The 20,779-nt window shown below is 39.3% G+C and overlaps 1 protein-coding gene across 1 annotated transcript in view; it reads right to left on the bottom strand.

Annotated features, from left to right (window-relative positions):
- TRPM7 (transient receptor potential cation channel subfamily M member 7) overlaps positions 1-20,779 on the bottom strand; it is a 125,890-nt gene that overhangs the window by 93,876 nt on the left and 11,235 nt on the right. Inside the window, exons 2-5 of the mRNA XM_054716236.1 lie at positions 11,323-11,402; positions 9,359-9,397; positions 4,312-4,510; positions 1,394-1,607 (exon numbers count right to left, since the gene is read on the bottom strand). Coding sequence (XP_054572211.1) covers positions 1,394-1,607; positions 4,312-4,510; positions 9,359-9,397; positions 11,323-11,402 — 532 coding nt within the window. The remainder of the gene's footprint in view (positions 1-1,393; positions 1,608-4,311; positions 4,511-9,358; positions 9,398-11,322; positions 11,403-20,779) is intronic.

The raw sequence follows: 20,779 nt of genomic DNA, 5'->3' as shown, positions 1-20,779 counted from the left end.
CAGTGGTTTGTCTTTTAATTTTGTTGATGGGTTCCTTTGCCAAGCAAAAACCTTTTAGTTTGATGTAATACCATTTATTTATTTTTTGTTTCTCTTGCCTGAGAAAAAATAATACTCAGAGAAACTAAAATATACATTTAGTTATCTGTTTGTTATCTGCATCCTCTCCACCAGAATGTAATCTGCATGAAGGTAAATATTTTGTTTTGTGGAGTACTATATTTTCAGCAGCCAGAAGAATACTTAATACACAGTAAGGCTTTAAAAACAGTTGTTGGTAATGAATTAGATATTACCAAGCTAATTTAAATTAATAATTGTTTTACTTTGGACAGTAAAATAAATTCGTCTTTCTTATATCTAACCCTTAGATGTGATAGGGAAGACTTAGAATGAAAGATTATAGTACATTAAAAATTAATTTTGAAAGCTACTTCTTACTACTGGCTAGGCAATGGATTCCATTCTTTTAATATTATTACTGATTTTTTACAAAGAGGAAGGGAGAGAGATAGAGGGTTAGAAACATCGATGAGAGAGAAACATCCATCAGCTGCCTCCTGCACACCCCCTACTGGGGATATGCCTGCAACCAAGGTACAGGAATCGAACCTGGGACCCTTCAGTCCACAGACCGACACTCTATCCACTGAGCCAAACCAGTTAGGGCTAGATTCCATTCTTTTTTTTAATAATATATATTTCATTGATTTTTTTACAGAGAGGAAGGGAGAGGGATAGAGAGCTAGAAACATCGATGAGAGAGAAACATCAATCAGCTGCCTCCTGCACACCCCGCACTGGGAATGTGCCCGCAACCAAGGTACATGCCCATGACCGGAATCGAACCTGGGACCCTTCGGTCCGCAGGTCGACGCTCTATCCATTGAGCCAAACCGGTTAGGGCTGGATTCCATTCTTATACCAATTTACCAATAGCCAGAAAGTGACAGGAATAATAATACTTTGCTCTATAGTAGGGGTTAGTAACCTTTTTTTGTAAAGGGCCAAATAGTAAATGTTTTAGGCTTTGCAAAATATACAGTCTCTGTCACAGCTAAACTAGCACAGAAGTAGCCATAAATAACACAACACCAAATGAATGCAGCTATGTTCCAATAAACCTTTATTTGCAAAAACAAGGAGTGAACTGGATTTGGTAGATAGGCCATAGTTTGCCAACCCCTGTTCTAAAATGTATTATTTTTTTAAAAAACTAAACAAAAAACACAAATATTTTTACAGTTACCTTTTATATATAGAAACTGTAGATTATTTAACAGAAAAACTGAATATATTTATATTCAATGTTGACTATTGTTTCAAATATCTAATTGATATTCTGAAAAAATTATAAACACACTAAATAAAATTAGTATAATCATCACAGTACCTGTGTTTACTCCTCCAGTTAAAATCCAGGCTCCAGTTGTAACTGCAGCTTTAATAAGACCTTTTCCAAGCAACTGCTTGATTCGTGGGTGAAGCTCAAATTTCTGCATGCCCCCATGTACAGAGATAACAAGTTTGGGTAATTCTATTTGCCATTCTTTAAGCAGAAGTTGCAGAATGACTTCAGTTTTGGTGTCATATGATAGTCTGACATACTAAAAAAAAGATTTTTAAAAAGACAAAATAATTGACTATGTTCATAGGTTTCATAATATAACATTACACAACTTTAAAAAACTTTTATTTTAATCAGATTACTATAAAGTAGATTTCATAGGGTGCTTTTAATATAGTTACACTTTGAATAAGCAAGAGCAAATGATTTTAAAGCTGGAAAGCCATTTTGTACAAGCTATAGAAGTAGTGGCATTCTAATTTTTACAATTTAATTGTGTTACACTTCCTGCTTATATAAATTCAATTAGTTTATCCAATTTACAAATTTATCCACAGTATTTATTAGCTTGTTTAACTATGAGTATGCAGTGAATGAGAGGTATTAAGACTAATAACTACAATGATGGGAAAAAAGAAAAATGATGAAAAATGGAGACTTCTACAACTCTTGCTATCAAGAAAAGCAAATACTAAATTATATATTTGAAAGTTTTTGTCAATGATAGAATCCATTTATAGTAGAACTGTGACCATGCAGTAAAGTAACAAAAATACTTTTATTCACTCTTTTAAAAAAATTTATTTTATTGATCTTTTTTTACAGAGAGGAAGGGAGAGGGTTAGAGAGTTAGAAACATCGATCAGCTGCCTCCTGCACACTCCCTACTGGGGATGTGCCCGCAACCAAGGTACATGCCCTTGCCCGGAATAGAACCTGGGACCCTTCAGTCCACAGGCCGACGCTCTATTCACTGAGCCAAACTGGTTAGGGCCAAAAATATTTTTAATATAAATTATTGTTTCCCTTTTGGAAGTAATTGTAGATTTAATCCACAAATTACTGAAAATAATAAATTTTACTCAATATTCTAAGGTATTCAGGTGGATTTACCAGTTTAGTTTTTTTAAAATATCATTCTATAAAAAATAAACCACCATATCCTCTGATTTAGTAGATTTTAAAAATTATATTTCTCTTAAGTGACATCACAAAATTTACTTGCTATGACCACTCCACTTCATTCTCTTTGTCTAATGCACATACATGATTCAGCTCATAAGAAATCTGAAATATTCAGATGTTGGAAGAAAAAACACTTTTAAACATCTTTAAGAAAGGTTCTTTGCAAAACAATATATTGCCCATTCCATTACAAATATCAAACACCAATGAAAAAATATCCCAAAATATCAGAATTCTTCAACACTGATTAAGATTTCAGAGTTCCTTGAGAATGCTTTGAAAAAGATTTGTTCTATACTAAGTATTTCTGCATTAGTTTAGTTTAATTATTATAATTAATACAGTATATACAGTAGTGTTTGGAAAACACTCTAAAGCTAAATTTTTTTTTTAAAAGATTATGTTAAGAATAAATGAGGCCGAGACCGGTTTGGCTCAGTGGATAGAGCGTCGGCCTGCGGACTCAAGGGTCCCAGGTTCGATTCCGGTCAGGGGCATGTACCTTGGTTGCAGGCACATCCTCAGTTACTGGGGGGTGTGCAGGAGGCAGCTGACCGATGTTTCTCTCTCATCGATGTTTCTAACTCTCTATCCCTCTCTCTTCCTCTCTGTAAAAAAATCAATAAAATATATTTTTAAAAAAAGAAAAAGAATAAATGAGGAATTCTACTTCTGGCAATGAACTAGATTGCTTTGGACCATCTCTGCCTCTGGAAACTAGAAAAACTAAAAGTAGGTAAATAACATCTATTTTGAGGCATCAGAGTGCTACCAAGGCAATGAGAACTTGTGGATTAAGGATCCACGAGAATAGGAAAACTTTTAGAGACGGGACCACCAACTGGCACTATTTTCCTGTCAAGAGAAGGAGGCAGAACAATGTAAAGAATAAAATATTGGTAAATCTAAATGAAAAACAATTATGTTTTGAGGTTTAAAATACACAAATAAAACTCATGCCAACAAAAAGCACATAAGCCATAAGGAAAGTAAATGCACTTACAAATGTTCTAAAGGATATTGCATTGTCAGAAAGTAGTGAAAGTACTAATTTATAATAGCAACAAATTAAAAATGTATTCATACTGCTTATAAGAATACTGTAAGCCCGGCTGGCGTGGCTCAGTGGTTAAATGTAAACCTATTAACCAGGAGGTCATGGTTTGATTCCCTGGTTGGGGCACATACCCAGGTTGCGGGCTCCATCCCCAGTGGGGATGTGCAGGAAGCAGCCGATCAGTGATTATTTCCCATCACTGATGTTTCTAGAACTCTCCCCCTCCCTCTCCCTTCCTCTCTGAAATCAATTTAAAAATATATTTTTTAAAAGAGAATATAAAAATAAAAAAATGTGTAAATAACATGCTAATAAGGAGGAAAATAATAAAAAATATTTAATCCAAAGACATAAGAAAAGGGAACAAAGAAAAAGTGAGACAGTAGACACTATTTTTTTAATTTTTTAAAAAGAAACCCTTAAATGTAAGGAAAGGTTAACAGTAAAAGAAAAGAAAAAATTAGCTATACTGATTACTGAAAAAGCAGGCTTAGTCAATAAAACTGACAAAAAATAAAGATATTTTATAATGATAAAAGGTTCAAGTCACCAAGATATAACAATTATATATTTTATGCACTTCTACAAAGAACTTAGAAATATATAAAAGAATTACTGGGACTGGTTTCCTGACATAGCATTATACAAACTGTCAGATAACAAGTATATATTATTTAAATAACAACATAAATGAAGGAAATAAATCAAATATGTGACATACTTTAGCTCTGTAGGAATGAGAACCCCCTTGAAAATTTATGACTCCATAAGCATCTGTTGGGCTCTGTTCTGTATGCTTTTCCACAGACCATTCTTCTAATGCCTGATTAAAATGGTCACCCAATTTCACATCTGAGTATTTCATGGCAAGACTTGCGGTAAAACAAGCATGTTGCTTGACCAAGCGACCACAAAAACACCTAAAGAAAAACAATAAAATTAAAAAGACTTTAAAAAAATTAGTCAATGAAAAACTAAATTAAAATGAATGAATCAAAGAATACAAAAATAACTTGAGCTTTTGATTTTAATATAGCTAAAATAATATCTTCACTACAGCACTGAAATAGTACAAATACATTTAGTATATAATGATATATTCATCTAAATTTAATGTGAGCATCTACAAAATATAGTATCTATATACATAAAAAGCCTGTGGCCCTAACAGCGTAATAACCAAAAACTGGCACGGTGGGCAGGGCTGCGAGCAGGGTGAGCCACGCGATTTCGCGCACTGGGCTTCTAGTAGTTATATAATAGAAATAGTATTCAAACACAGAAAGAAATGAACCACTAATAGACACAATAATATGATGTATCTCAAAATCATCATGCTGAATGAAAAAAGCTGGATGACACCAAAGAGTGCATATTTATATGATACCATGTATACAGAATTCAAGAAAATACAAATTAATTTATATACCCAAGGATATGTTAAGAACTGCTAGACAGCAGTAGGCTATATAATTTCTAAAGTTCACAAAAGACAGGCAATAGTTTAGTGTTTCTGTCAGAAAGAATCAAGAGATCTCATAATATAGGAGGTCTATAATGTAATAGGGTCCTCAGGAGAGTAATGCCTATTAGAAAGGTTAAATAAGACCAAGACTGCATATGCCCTGACAGAGTTTAAGAGCAAGACTTGAAAGGACCAAACTAACCCAAAGTTACTTAACTGCATGCTAAAGTAAGTCCAAAACTAGTGGAATACAACAAAACCCAGTACCCGAAACATAAAATTCACAGTGTGCAGCAACCATCAGAAATTACAAGGCAATCAAAAAAGCAGGAAAATATAAGTGAAAAAATATCAGTAATGAAGACCCAGAAATTGTACTGAGGTAATGAAATTAGCAGAAAAGGACACTAAACAGTCATTATAAATAAGTTCAAAGTATTAAGAATATGTTTGGAAAAATTAGAGGAAAACATTAACAGGATGAGGGAGGAATTGGAAAGGTTTTATTTTTAAAACTAGAGGTCCAGTGCACAAATTCATGCACCAGTGGAGTTCCTTGGCCTGGCCTGCGGGATTGGGTAGAAACCAGCTCTCCAACATCCCCCGAGGGGTCCTGGATTGCGAAGGGGCGCAGGCCAGGAAGAGGACCCCACCTGTGCATGATCAGGGTCGGGGAGGGACTCGGGAGGTTGGCCAGCCAGGAAGAGACCACGGGAGGCCTCCAGAGCGTGTCTGGCCCAACTCACTCAGTCCCTATCGGCTGGACCCCAGCAGCAAGCTAGCCTATTGGTCGGAGCGTCTGCCCCCTGGTGGTCAGTGCACATCACAGCGACTGGCCGACTGTCCCCTGGTGGTCAGTGCATGTCATAGGGAGTGGTTGAGCATCCTTAGCATATCATTAGCATATTATGCTTTGATTGGTTGAACGAACAACCAGACAACCGGATACTTAGCATATTAGGCTTTTATTATATAGGCTACCCCAACTAGGATAGCTAAATAAATATCTGAAATGAAAATATCCTAGGGTTAGATTTATAACATATTAGACACTACAAAAAACAACAACAGTAAACTTGAAGACAGCAATCAAATCTACCCAAAATGAAACACAGAAAATACTGGGGCAACAAAAGGAGTAAGAACATTAGTGACTTGTGGAATAATTTCAAGTAGCTCAACATACACATAAATCACCAGAATGGAGGGAATAGAAATAATAATTTGAAAACTATTTGACTGACAAATCTGAGCAGTTCAATAGGGAATAAGCAAAATAAGCTTGAGGAAATCACAATACAACACCGCTAAAAGCCAGTAATAAAATCTTAAAAGCAGCCAGGCTACAAGTGTCACATTGTGTACAGAAAAACAAAGAATGACAGTAGGTATCTTATTACAAAACATGCAAGCCAAAAACTTACTGTTACATCTTTAAAATACTAAAAGGAAAAAAACTATCAAATTAGAATCCTAGGAATAAATTTAACCAAGGAGATAAAAGACCTGTACTCAGAAAATAAGACACTGAGAAAAGAAATCAAAGAAGATACTACTAAAAGAAGAATATACCATAATCACAGATAAGAACTAATATCATTAAAATGTCCTCACAAACCAAAGGAATCTATCGTTTCAATGCAATTTCTATGAAAATACCAATAACATGTTTCACAAAAGTAGAACAAATAATCCAAAAATGTATAAGGAACCATAAAAGACCCTGAATAGCTACAGCAATTTTGAGGGGGAAAACAAAGTTGGAATTATCAGGCCACCTGATATCAAACTATACTATATGGCTATTTATTCAAAACAGCATGATACTGGCATAAGAAGACATAGATTAATGGGACAGCATAGGAAGCCCAGAAATAAACCCACACCTATTTGGTCAATTAATATTTGACAAAGAAGGAAAGAACATACAATGGGGTAAAGACAGTCCATGCAATAAATGGTGTTGGCTAGGTAGTTTAAATGCCATCCTTCTGGGAAATGGGTATTTGTGGTAGGTGGAACTTTTTGCTTAAAATTCTGAAATTATATAATCAACATCAAATTAGCAAAAAAAAATAAATTAGTTATTAGTATTAAACACTAAAAACAACATGCCACCATCTATATAACTCTGTATCTTTATATCTATGATAAAATATACAAAAATTCCCAGGTTAACATTTTCAAAGGAAATATCTGTATATATTTTCTTTCTCAAAAAATTTAATATTGTTTTCTCATATTGATTATTGTGTGCACACAATGAAAGGCATTTACTATGCATTTGATATTCAATTATTTACACGAGTAGTTATGTATAGCAAATAAATAAAGATCAGAATGTAACAGAGAAATATAAAAATTACCCTTTATAAGTGGCTTAATGCAATAATGGCTTATTAATATTCTGATATTATCAAACCATTATTACCTAAAAATATAAATAAGTGGTGTTAGGAAAATTGGAAAGATACATGCAAAGAATCAAGTGGAAATTCTAGAATTAAAAAATATAATGCATGAAAAAAAATGTTTTTAATAATCCATGAAATAAAAAGTTCACCGGATGGGCAAAACAACATTTTGAAAAGTGCAGATATGAGATTTAGTGAACCTAAATACAGATCAGTATACACTGAGTGGCCAGATTATTATGATCTCTGAACACATAATAATCTGGCCACTCAGTGTGTGTGTATATATATATTAGAGGCCCGGTGCATGAATTTGTGCATTGGTGAGGTCCGTGCTGGTCGAACTCCTGGTCAAGGGAATAATTTGCATATTAGCCTTTTATTATATAGGATATACACTGAGTGGCCAGATTATTATGTGTTCAGAGATCATAATAATCTGGCCACTCTGTAAATTTAATAAATGTAAAAAAGTTTTGATTTTAAAAAATGGCACCAGTGACCTGTGGAAAACATCAAGCAATCTAACATAGGTATTACTATAGTCCCATAAGAAAAAGAGAAAACAGAATAAGGCAGGAAAATAATTTAAGAAACAACAGCTGAAAACTTGTCAATTTGGTGGAAAATATGAACTTGCAAATATTGACACAAGCCAAGTAAGTACAAAGATCCACTCTCAGGCACATTACAGACCTGACTCTGAAAACCAAAAATACAGAAGTAAAAAACACACAACACTTTAAAGTAGATTAAGGGGAAAAAAAGACCCATTACATACAGAAGAACAGCTATATTAATGTTAGCTAACTTTTCATTACTAACAAGAGCCAGAATACAGTATAATACCTTTAAAGTGCCAGAATAAGAGAACTGCCAACTCAGAATTCAATAACTAGTGAAAATATCCTTTAAGTCTGAGAGTAAAATTAACATTTTCTGATAAACCAAGCTGAGAAAATTCATCTCCAGTATATCTGCATTATACCAAAGGCTAAAGGAAGTTCTTTAGCTTGAATGGAAAAACACCCGATGGAATTTCCAATCTAGAGGAACAAATGAATATTAAGACTAGAGATGGTAAATCTCAGTATATCTAAAATGAACTCATCCTATGCACATTTGTTCCTAACCTACAAACCACAGACCTATTTGTCTTCCTCTTATATTCTTTCATCAGATCTTAATGAGCATACTATTTACTTAGTTGCCAAAGTAAGAAATTTAGGAACCATCTCAAATCCTCCTTTCTCCACACATCCACTAAATCATACTGAGTTTGTCTCATTTATCCTTACAAATATGTCTATTTCTCTTCATCATCATAGCTACTACCTTAATTCAGCCTTTATTTCGGAGTTGCCAGAATTACTCCAAAGCTTTCCAAACTATTTTTTTCTCCCAATTCAATCTCCATTGCATTGAAAGAAAAAAAGAAATGAAAGAGAAAAAGAAGCCTGTTACTTTCCTATACAATATGTTTTTAACATGAAATCAAAATCATGTGGCATATACACAAAGAGCTTAAATGATTTGGCCCCTACTCATTTTTCCAGACTCAGATCTCTCCAACATCCATCTTACATTCTCAAGTTTTGTGACAGAACCATAATCTCTTCCACTGTCAAGTTTTCCCACATCCTGTTCTCTCTGCCTAAAATCACTTTCCATCCATCTTTACACAACTAATTCACATTTAACTTTAGAACTCTGCTCAGGTAGCTTCACTTGAGTTTCAAGCAACCTTACCTGGTCCTTCACCTCCCAGGTCTGAGTAAAGGAACTCTCAAATATATAGCCTATAAGTTTTATCCCACTGTATTCTGATGTTTCTAATAGATTAGTTTTATTTTTTAAAATGTGTGCAAGAGGTATGTTATGAAACTTACCTGACAAGTTGCTGACAAATTTGACATCCTGGAAGGCATCTATAAACAAGGTAAATTTATTACTTAAAGGGGAAAAGTTTTTTATAGTTTAAACTAACCTATATAAAATCTATATAAAATTATAAAATGAAGGAAAATTATGTAATTTATTTTTCAGTTGATATCATAGGTCATTTTTACACTTTATTTACACATTCAAGTAACTACTTTTTTAAACTCACATGGTTTTTATATTTTTAAATACAAGTAGGTATAACATAAAATCCAGAAACTATAGAAGAAAAAACTGATAGATTTAATTATGTAAAAATACAACATTTCTACATGACAAAAATGTGCCACTAATAGTCTGAAAACAAACTGAGAAAAATATTTGCAGACCAAAAGGTTAGTTTCCCTAATACATAGAGCTTCATCAAATCATTTTAAAAAGGAACATATATGAACATATAATTCACACTAAAAACATACAAATGAAAAGACATTTGATTACAAAAGGTATTTTTAAAAACTTTTAAGATAATATTTTCATGAGAATATAGAATATAGTAGTCATATCTCTTGGGGGGGGGGGTGTATAAATTGACATAATCTCTATGAAGGGCAAATTGGCAGTACTCATCAAAATAAAAAATGTAGCCCTAACCGACTTGGCTCAGTGGATAGAGCGTCGGCCTGTGGACTCAAGGGTCCCAGGTTCGATTCTGGTCAAGGGCATGTACCTTGGTTGTGGGCACATCCCCAGTAGGGGGTGTGCAAGAGGCAGCTGATCGATGTTTCTCTCTCATTGATGTTTCTAACTCTCTATCCCTCTCTCTCCCTCTCTGTAAAAAAATCAATAAAATATATATTTAAAAAATAAACAAATAAATAAATAAAATACAATAAAAAATGTAGACTCATTCTCAAAATCTAATTCCAGTACTAAAAATATAGGCTAAAAAATATCTGTAACACATGTAAAATGATTAATGGACAAGGTTTATTCACCACAGCTTTTTTCACCTCACAGCAAAAAGAAAAACAGAGCAGCTAAAATGTCCATCAATTCAGGACTACTAAAACAAATTATGATAATAGACATATAATTTAAAAGGATGGAACAATTAAGAACAAAGTGGTTATCATCAAGATAAAAACAATGAACTAAACAGTATGTATTTAGAGTAGAGAGAGAGGAATAGAGAGACATCTATGTGGACATGCAAATACGGTATCTATTTCTGAAAGGTATTCCAAGAAATAGGCAATAATGGTTTCCTTAAGGAAGGGGAACTTAAAAGGAGGCTTTCACTAATAACTTTTGGTACTTTGTAAATCCATTTGTTAACCTATTCATATAAAATTAATTTTAAGCCCGACCAGCATGGCTCAGTGGTTCAGCATCAACCTATGAACCAGGAAGTCACAGTTCAATTCCCAGTCAGGGCACATGCCCAGGTTGTGGGCTCCATCTCCAGTGTGGGGTGTGTAGGAGGCAGTCGATCAATGATTCTCTCTCATCACTGATGTTTCTCTCTCTCCCTCTCTCTTCCTGTCTGAAATCAACAAAAATATATATTTAAAATTTTCATTTTAAAATCAATTAGTATAAAAAGAAATGACCAGCTGTGTTTACAAATTATGTCTCTTGTGAACAGCTACAGCCCAGGATACGTAATAACAGCTTGAGATTCCTTTAACATCGAATGAGTACTTTTATTATTTTGATTGCAAAATGAAATTAACAATATTATAGGAAATAAATTCATTAAGGATAATACAATCTATTTTTTAAATAAAGCAATATTAACTTTCAATGAAAGAACAATAGTGTTTTATTTTAGAACTGGCATACTGAACTATGGATATCTTAATTCTAAACCCCATCTCTATGAATTGATATGGCTTTTAATATGTAAATTAGCAATACAATTTACATCTAAATTCCTAGAAGAGCCCAGAAGAAACAAAGTTGTTCTTACCTGTGAGGGTCTTTGGAACTTGGTATAATATATACACATTCCCTCTTGGTCAAAGTGCTTTCTATCCAGGATTTCTGGGACTAAAACAAAAAGTTTTAAAATATGGTTTATACATTAACCAACTAATATTATAAGGAAATAATTTAATTACAAATACATGAAAAGAAATAGTTCTATACTATTTGTTTTTCAGTTTACTAAGTATTTATTACAAACTACATACTTCTGATGACAGCACACCTAAAATAGTAGAATCATCCCATTTAAGTCCAGTGTGATTTACATTATTATATCTACAGTGTATGCAGATACTATTAGTTCAAATAAACAGAAAGGAGAGAAATTAAGTTTTAGATTCCTACTATGGGCCAAAAACTTCAAGAGGGGCTGATGTAATCATTAAAAGTGATTGTCAGATTTAACTAAAAAAATAAAACCTTTCGGTGGCTCTGTCTGGAGGATGTCCACCTTTTCTTTCCTCTTTGTCGTGCATCTTTACTTCTTTCTCCTAAATTCTAAGAGTCCTCAAAGGCTTGCAACTTGGGGAGCATTGGGCAGTGGCAACGCATCCAGGACTTACCCTAAAACCTGCCTCCAAGGTTCCATTCGCTCTGACTTTTCAGTGTGCTAACAGCAGCCCCACCATGACTTACTTCTTTAACAGTTCTAGGGAGCCAAAGCAGAGCAATGCCTAGGTTCTCTCCTGTTGCTTCTTCTACCCTAAGCTCTCCCTTTGTTTCACTGTCCCAGCTTTAATAAACATACTCCCAAATAAAAAATCCTATCTAATAAAAGAGTAATATGCAAATTGACCATCACTCCAAACACACAAGATGGCCACACCCATGTGGTCAAAGATGGCCGCCCCTATGTGGACACAAGATGGCCACCACAAGATGGCCAGCAGGGGAGGGCAGTTGTGGGCGATCAGGCCTGCAAGGGAGAACAGTTGGGGGGGACCAGGCTGGCAGGGGAGGGCAGTTGGAGGCAACCAGGCCTGCAGGGGAGAACAGTTGGGGGGGACCAGGCCTGCAGGAGAGGGCAGTTGGGGGGAACCAGGCCTGCAGGGGAGAACAGTTAGGGGGAACCAGGCCTGCAGGGGAGAACAGTTGGGGGGACCAGGCTGGCAGGGGAGGGCAGCTGGGGGGGGAACAGGCCTGCAGGGGAGAACTGTTGGGGTGGACCAGGCCTGCAGGGGAGGGTTCTTGGGGGGGGATCATGCCTGCAGGGGAAGGCAGTTGGGGGGAACCAGGCCTTCAGGGAGGGTAGTTCGGGGGAACCAGGCCTGCAGGGGAGGGCAGTTGGGGGGAACCAGGCCTGCAGGGGAGAACAGTTGGGGGCGACTAGGCCTGCAGGGGAAGGCAGTTAGGGGCGACCAGGCCTGCAGGGGAGGGCAGTTAGGGGCAACCAGGCTGGCAAGCGAGGGCAGTTAGGGGTGACCGGGCCAGCAGGGGAGGGCAGCTGGGGGCAACTGTCTTCCCCTAAGGCCTGTAGGGGAAGACAGTTAGGGGCTACCAGGCCTGCAGGGGAGGGCAGTTAGGGGTGACCAGGCCAGCAGGGGAGGGCAGTTAGGGGCAATCGGGCCAGCAGGGGAGCTGGTTAGGTGTCAATCAGGCTGGCAGGGAGTGGTTAGGGGGTGATCAGGCTGGCAGGCAGAAGCAGTTAAGGGCAATCAGGCAGGCGAGCTGTTGGGAGCCAGCAGTCCTGGATTGTAAGAGGGATCTCCCAGATTGGAGGGTGCAGGTTGGGCTTAGGGACACATACACATACACACACACACACACACACACACACACACCCTGTGCATGAATTTCATGCACCGGGCCTCTAGTTGTAAATATAAAATTGTTTCCTATTTAAAAGACAATTAAAATTTTATGTTTTATACCACTACTTAGGCTTCTGCCTGGATCCTTACACTCTGTATCCTGCTATGGGTAAGTGATTAAAAAGGGATGAGACATGTACTGAGATAGGCGAAACTCCATATATTAGGATAGAGTAAAGATCTTGGGTTCCATCTTATATACATTCAGATGTAGATATATACAGTATTATATCTCATCAGGACAGTACAAAAAGGAAGAGCCTTTATTCCAAAAGGAAACCTCTAGAAGAGATATTCTGGACAAAATTATGATGGGGGAAGTTTTGTGAGCTCCTCTAAAATCATTCAGGTAATGTAATGATAAACATTAGTTTATCTCCCAAATTCTCCAATTCTAGCTCCAAACTTCCACCTGTCATTCAAAAATGTCCATTTCCTAAGTCAATGGTTCCCCTTTAAATAGAATCACTTCACATTTACTGAGAAAAATTGAAGCAACAAGAAAAAAATGTCTACAAACTTCTATCACATCTACTCATCAATGAGTATCTATACCCCATACTCTGCCTTTTTTCCTATAACTGTGCTCCTATTTAACTCCAACTGATCCGATTGTGCTCTAGATCCCCTACCCCCCACTAACTAAAGGACACGCTCTACCAATTCTTAATTTTTTTCCTTCTTTATTAATTCATTCCCATCAACATGAAATACACTATTCTCCACATTTTAAATAACAAAACACAAACTTTTGCTTGACTACACTTCCCTCTCAAGCTAATACTCCATGTTTCTGCCTCCATCTATAGCAAATTTCATTAGGAAAAGGTTTTCCCTTTTTTCTTCTCCCACGTTTTCTAAAACCCAGTGCAGTCAAGTTTTCAAGCCAATGACTTCCTCTAAACCCAGGAGTCCACTTTCAGGACTCATCTTTATTGATATATCAGCAGCATGTAACAGAAGTTGATCATTCTCATCTTTCTGAGACATTTTCATCAGTTAGTTTTATTTTATTCCCTTCACTGGCCATTCCTTTTAATCTCCTTGCTTATTCCTCTTCTCCCCAGTATTTGATTTCTTTTTCCCAATTATATTCACTCTTAGTACTCACATCTAGTTTACCATCAATATATTGGTTGACTTACAATTTATACTTCCTTGCCAGATCCTTTCCTCAACTCCATACTCATATATCCACTGTCAACTCAACAGCTTCATTTTGATGTCCAATAGGCATCTCAAACTTAACATGGCCAAAACTGAACTCCTTTTTCACCCTCATTTTTCTCATTCAGTCTTCCACACTTCAATGAATGGACAGTTCTATTTTTTAAGACAAAAATCTTAGTGACATCCTTGATATTTTTCTCTCTCTCTATACACACATACACACACACACACACACACACACACACACACACACGTATATATATATATAACTAGAGGCCCGGTGCACGAAATTCATGCACGTGTGTGTGTGTGTGTTGTGTGTGTGTGCGCGCGCGCGTGTGTGTGTGTGTGTGTGTGTGTGTATGTGTGTGTGTCTCAGCCCAACCTGCACCCTCTCCAATCTGGGACCCCTTGGGGGATGTCCGACTGCCGGACATCCCTTTCACAATCTAGGACTGCTGGCTCCCAACTACTCGCCTGCCTGCCTTCCTGATTGCCCCTAACCGCTATGCCTGACAGCCTGATAACCCCCTAACCACTTCCCTGCCAGCCCCTGATACCCCGGTCACCCCCAAATGCCCTCCCTTGCATATTCCCTCTTTATTAGATAGGGTTTTTTCTTTAGCATATTGGACAGTCCTAACTGGTTTGGCTCAGTGGATGGAGCATTGGCCTGCAGAATCAAGGGTCCCAGGTTCGATTCTGGTCAAGGGCATGTACCTTGGTTGGGGGCACATACCCAGTGGGGAGTGTGCAGGAGGCAGCTGATCAACGTTGCTCTCTCATAGATGTTTCTAGCTCTCTATCCCTTTCCCTTCCTCTCTGTAAAATATCAATAAAATATATATTATAAAAAAAAGAAACATTTAAGATTCCTCCATATCTACCTGGCTGGTGTGACTCAATGGTTGGGACCCCAGGCTGCCACTGCTGGCAGGGGATGGGGCCCTGGCCAGGCTGAGACCCCAGCCCAGGCTGCTGCCTCGGCCCAACCAAGCTGAGACCCCTGCCCAGGCTGCCATCTCAGCCTGGCTGTGGATAGCCCGGTGGGGGTGTGCGTCTCCAGCCCAGGCTGCCTTCACTGGCCTGAAGATAGCTTGGTGGGGATGCGCCATCCTGCCGCTGCTGCTGGCTGGGTGATCATGCAGTTGGGTGCCCGGCCCTGCAAGAATGAGACCCCAGCCCAGGCAGCCGCCTCGGCCAGGGATCATGCGGCTTGGGTGTCAGGTCTGAGACCCCAGCCCAAGCTGTCCTCATGGCCAGGGGATCCTGCGGCTTGGGTGCGGGGCCCTGGCGGTCTGAGACCCCAGCCCAAGCAGCTTGGCTTGGGGGCAAGGTCCTGGCGGCCTGAGACCCCCAGCCCAAGCCGGCCTGAGACCCCAGCCCAAGCCAGCGCGGCTTGCGAGCCATCGCGCGGCTTGGGGGGGTCCCAGCCCAAGCCTGTGCGGCTTGCCAGGGATCACTCGTGTGGATTGGGGACGTGGCCCTGGCGGCCTGAGACCCCAAGCCGGCGCAGCTTGCGAGCCATCACACGTCTTGGGGGCGTGTCCTGGCGGCCTGAGACCCCAGCCCAAACCGGCGGGGCTTGAGAGCCATCGCCCATGGGGGCGAGGCCTGGCGGCCTGAGATCCCCCAGCCCAAGCCGGCTCGGCTTGCCAGGGATCACTCACGAGTCTCCGCTCCCAGCTCCTCCTGCCAGCGCGATTGGTCACCCCGAATCCCGCCCCCGCGCCTCCTGCTGGCCCAATCGTGGGCGTAGCGGAGTGATGGTTAATTTGCATACTTCTCTTTTATTATGTAGGATCCCATGAGCAAAACCTGTCAGCTTCAAACCATCCTTAGAATCAACACTTTTTCAACCTCTACTGCTACCATTCTGATCCAAGCCATCATTATCTCTTGTCTAACTTGGTGCCCTGGCCAGTGGCTCAGTTGGTTGGGCATCATCCCTTATTCGGAGAAGTAGCTGGTTCCCTTCCTGGTCAGGGAACATGCCCAGGTTGTGGGCTCCATTCCCAGTAAGGGATGTGCAGGAAGGCAGTAAATCAATGTTTCCCTCTCACATAATTGTTTCTCTCTCCCTCTTCCTTCCTCACTCTCTAAAAATGAGTAAGTATATTTTTAAAAATAAAACTGGACTCGTCATTATAAAACTAAATAAATTTATAAAAACCATCAAATTTGTACACTTACAAAGGGCAAATTTTACAGTATATGCATGATGCCACAATAAATCTGTTTAAAAGGTAGGGGAGGATTGCCAGGCATGTAAAACAGAATCAGGTCAAATATATGGGTTTTTATTTTTTGTTAATCTTCACCCTAGGACATTTTTTTCCAGAGAATAGAAGGGAGGGTATGGAGAAAAGGGGGGAAAGGGGAGAGAGGGAGAGGAAGAGGGGTAGGGGGGAGCGAGAGGGAGGGAGAGAGAGAGAGAGAGGAGAGAGAGAGAGAGACGGAGAGAGAGAGAGAGAGAGAGAAACATCGATGTGAGAGAGACACATTGGTTGCCTCCCACACTCGCCCCAATGGGGCTGGGGATTGAACCTGAGACTCAGGTACTCGAACCTGAGACCCTTCGGTACACAAGGTGATGTTTTAACCACTGGGAAACACCGGCCAGGGTTCAAACGTATGACTACTCAGAGTTCCAAAGGAGAAAGTGGGCAGAGGAGATGTTTAAATAGATGATGAGAACTTCAGAGAACTGATGAAAAATTCTAATCTATAGATCCTGAAAACGCAATTGCCAAAAAGAAAAATCCACATCTAAATATGTATTAGTAAAATTTCACAATATGAAGACAAGAAAACTTAATATAGTTAATTAGGCTAGATCTGAGGTAGAAAATTTCAGAAAAGGCCTTCTATAATATTGTAAGTTTATACTTATAAAATACCTTGAGGCATGTATTTTCAAATGTAAATTTCCTAAAGATAGTGGATGTTTATAAATTGCTTTGTACAACAATTGAAGGACAAAGGAGTACAAAGCTCACCAAGGGGTTCTTCTTTGGCTCAACTAGAGATAAAGAATCCCATCATACCACCTAGCCAGTGTGGCACGCTTGTTGAGCATTGACCCATGAACCAGGAGGTCATGGTTTGATTCCTGGTCAGGGCATATGCCCAGGTTGCAGGCTCGATCCCCAGTTCAGGGTGTAGGAGGCAGCTGATGGATGATTCTTTCTCATCTCTTGATACTTCTCTCTCTCTTTCTCTCCCTCTCTCCTCCTCTCTGAAATCAATAAAATAAATAAAAAAAGAATCCCATAATACCATAGGCCACACTTGCACCAGTATCTTAGAAAAACAGATCGGGGTCACAGGTTGCTAACAAAGGAGTCCTGGGATCAACCATGCAGCTGAGAGCTCAAGTACAAGGTGACAAGATACACAATGAGAAGATACAGGATCTGCCTGACCTCATGCCCCTCAAAAGCCAATATTCCTCAATACAACCTCATAGACATAGCTTCCAAGGCCCCCACAAGGGATATGCCCAATTACAGGAGTCACCACATACATAGGAAAACTCAAAGCTATGACTTCCCTCTTACTAGATATTTAGTTTCACAACCCACATATAATTTACCCCACGTCATAAAAATGGTGCCTAAAAACATAGTTGAGTCCTGCCAGGTGGCTCAGCTGGTTGGAGCATCATCCCATACACCAAAAGGTTGTGGGTTTGATCCCCAACCGGAGCACATACTGGAGGCAACTGATCAGTATTTCTCCCTCACAGCGATCTCTCTCTCTCTCTCCCTCCCCATCGCCCCCTCTCTTCTCCCTTCCTCTCTCTCTAAAATCAATATAAACATATTCTCAGGTGAAGATTAAGAAACATAGCTGAGCCCTAGCTGGTTTGGCTCAGTGCATAGAGCATTGCCTGCGGACCAAGGGATCCCGGGTTGGATTCCGGTCAAGGGCACATACCCCAGCTGAGAGTTATAAATCTTTCTCAATGATAGGTTTCTATAATTTTTGATTTTCTGAGTTTGTGCTCTACTATCATTACCCAATTAAATGTGCCCTGGATTATAACTACTAGTACACATACATATAAATTCCTAAATTTATAATCCTCCTTTGGCCAGGCTGCATTACTGAATTTTACCAACAGATGGCACACTACAAACACAAATCTGAAAATTTCTAAACTTAAATGTTCTAGTAAAGTAAAAACTAATTATAATCACAAAATGTTAGCACTAAGAGAGAAAACTTAGTCAACTTCAGTGGTTAAAGAGATGCTGGTGTCAGATTAACCCAAGTTAGAATTCTAGCTCTGTTGTTCAGTATCTATGCAACCTTAAGCAAGTTTCTGAAATGTGTTTATCTGAAAACTAGAATAGTACCTATCTACAAATATTGCTCTGAAGATTAAACAAAATAATCCATGCAAGGTGTTTTAGCACAACACCTGGCAGCACATAGTTAAATTCCCAACAATGCCTCAAAATTTCATAAATTATAAATTCTTCCTGTCTACTAGGAATAGGCACACATATGTTATAAATAACCCTCTAACCAAATCAATACCAGCACACCCTTCATGCTTAAATGCTGATGGAAAAAACTGGGGGAGGGGGATTAAAATTCTACTTCAAAGTAACATGTGGAAATAAATATATTTTTACAACTAAATACACTCTATGACTCTGTATTAACATTAGAAAGGTCCACCCACATATAAAGGTTCTATGGGGCTACTAACCTTCCCACCGACAACCATAAATTCTGGACAACATAAAATTTTTTAAATGACTACTTTAGCGGCACTGAAAGCAACCAAAAGAAGGCAGTAATTGGATGGGGTCCATATGCGAAAAAAAGGAACAGCACAAAGTGAGTCTCCCATACTTTTTAAGTTTTTCTTCATGAAGACAGGACTCACTCACATCTACTGAGCAGCTAACACTCCAATAGAAATCTCAGTTTTACTGGCTTGAAGAACCAGAATACCAAACTCAAGATGACAACAGCAGCTGGAATGTGGTGGGAAAAATAATCCTGCAAAATAGAGAGTCACTGAAAGGGAACCCTAAGTGCTTCATATTAACTGCTCAAATCTCTAGCTGACCCATGAAGTACATATATATGGGGCAGACTCCAAGCAATCCAATTAAGAATAAAACAGGGAGATCTAAGATGGCTGCCAACGGGAAGGCAGGCTGGAAGATAGTGTGTGAGTGAGAGAATGAAAGGGGAGTGTGTGAACGTACGGGGAGTGTCTATTTGTGAGTGAGGCACAGCTATATTCCAAGGGACTGCCGGGGACTGCCGGACCGGGCTCCCCTGACCAGGCAGCCTCCACTGCTGCTGAAATCTCTCCCAGAACAACCGGCTCTGCCGTGGAGACCGCGTCATCTTGAAGGGGAGAGGGGCTGTGAACGGAAGCCTAGCCTTACCTTCACCAGGAAGAATCGGATACCTGCCGGGACCCTACAACCACAACACCCAGGGACGAGCTGCGAACCCATAAACAGCGGGTCTCAAGCAGCGCAAATACGCAGACTTGGAGGAGCTCTGTACCTTCTCATGGAAAGGTCAGATTTCGCCCAGAGAAAGGTGAGGTCTGCGATCCAGGCTTGAAGGGAGAAAACGCGCGCAGCAGGATCTAAAGGTTCAGAGGAAGTCTGCGCCCCGCAAAATCCACGGACATTGGGACCAGCATAGTCTGCAAACGTGGAAGTGGGTCCACAGGGCTGCTGGCAGAAGGGAAATCTAGAAAACAACTCATAGCTTGGCTGGGCACAAAAAGGCAGCCTGAAGCTTTACCAGTAAACCGGCTGCGCTGTGCCAGGGGAATAAGACTTGCACAGAGACGTGAGCAGAGTCGCGCGCAGTGCCGGGGCAAAAAAGTTGCGAGTTCGCGCACTTACTCTGGCTCTGACTCTACAAAAATTCATCTGGAATAAAAACATACCCAGAATAGCCACAGCTATCCTGAGAAAGAAGAACAAAGTTGGAGGGATCACAATACCAGACATCAACCTATATTACCAAGCCATGGTTCTCAAAACTGCCTGGTACTGGCACAAGAACAGACATATAGACCAATGGAACAGAATAGAGAACCCAGAAATTGACCCAAGCCCTTATACTCAATATTTGACAAAGAAGGCAAGAGCATACAATGGAGTCAAAACAGTCTCTTTAATTGCACTGGGAAATTTGGTCAGATACATGCAAAAAAATGAAACTAGATCACCAACTTATACCATACACAAAAACAAACTCAAAATGGCTAAAAGACTTGAATGTAAGACTGGAAAACATTAAATTCCTACAAGACTCCAAAGACAGCAAAATTGCAGACATATGTCATAGCAATATCTTTTTAAAAATATATATTTTATTGATATTTTACAGAGAGGAAGGGAGAGGGATAGAGAGCTAGAAACATCGATGAGAGAGAAACATCGATCAGCTGCCTCTTGCATGCCTCCTACT

The sequence above is a fragment of the Eptesicus fuscus genome, chromosome 5, assembly GCF_027574615.1.
Source record: "Eptesicus fuscus isolate TK198812 chromosome 5, DD_ASM_mEF_20220401, whole genome shotgun sequence".
Lineage (NCBI taxonomy): Eukaryota > Metazoa > Chordata > Mammalia > Chiroptera > Vespertilionidae > Eptesicus > Eptesicus fuscus.
This window is presented reverse-complemented; position numbering and strand designations above follow the sequence as displayed.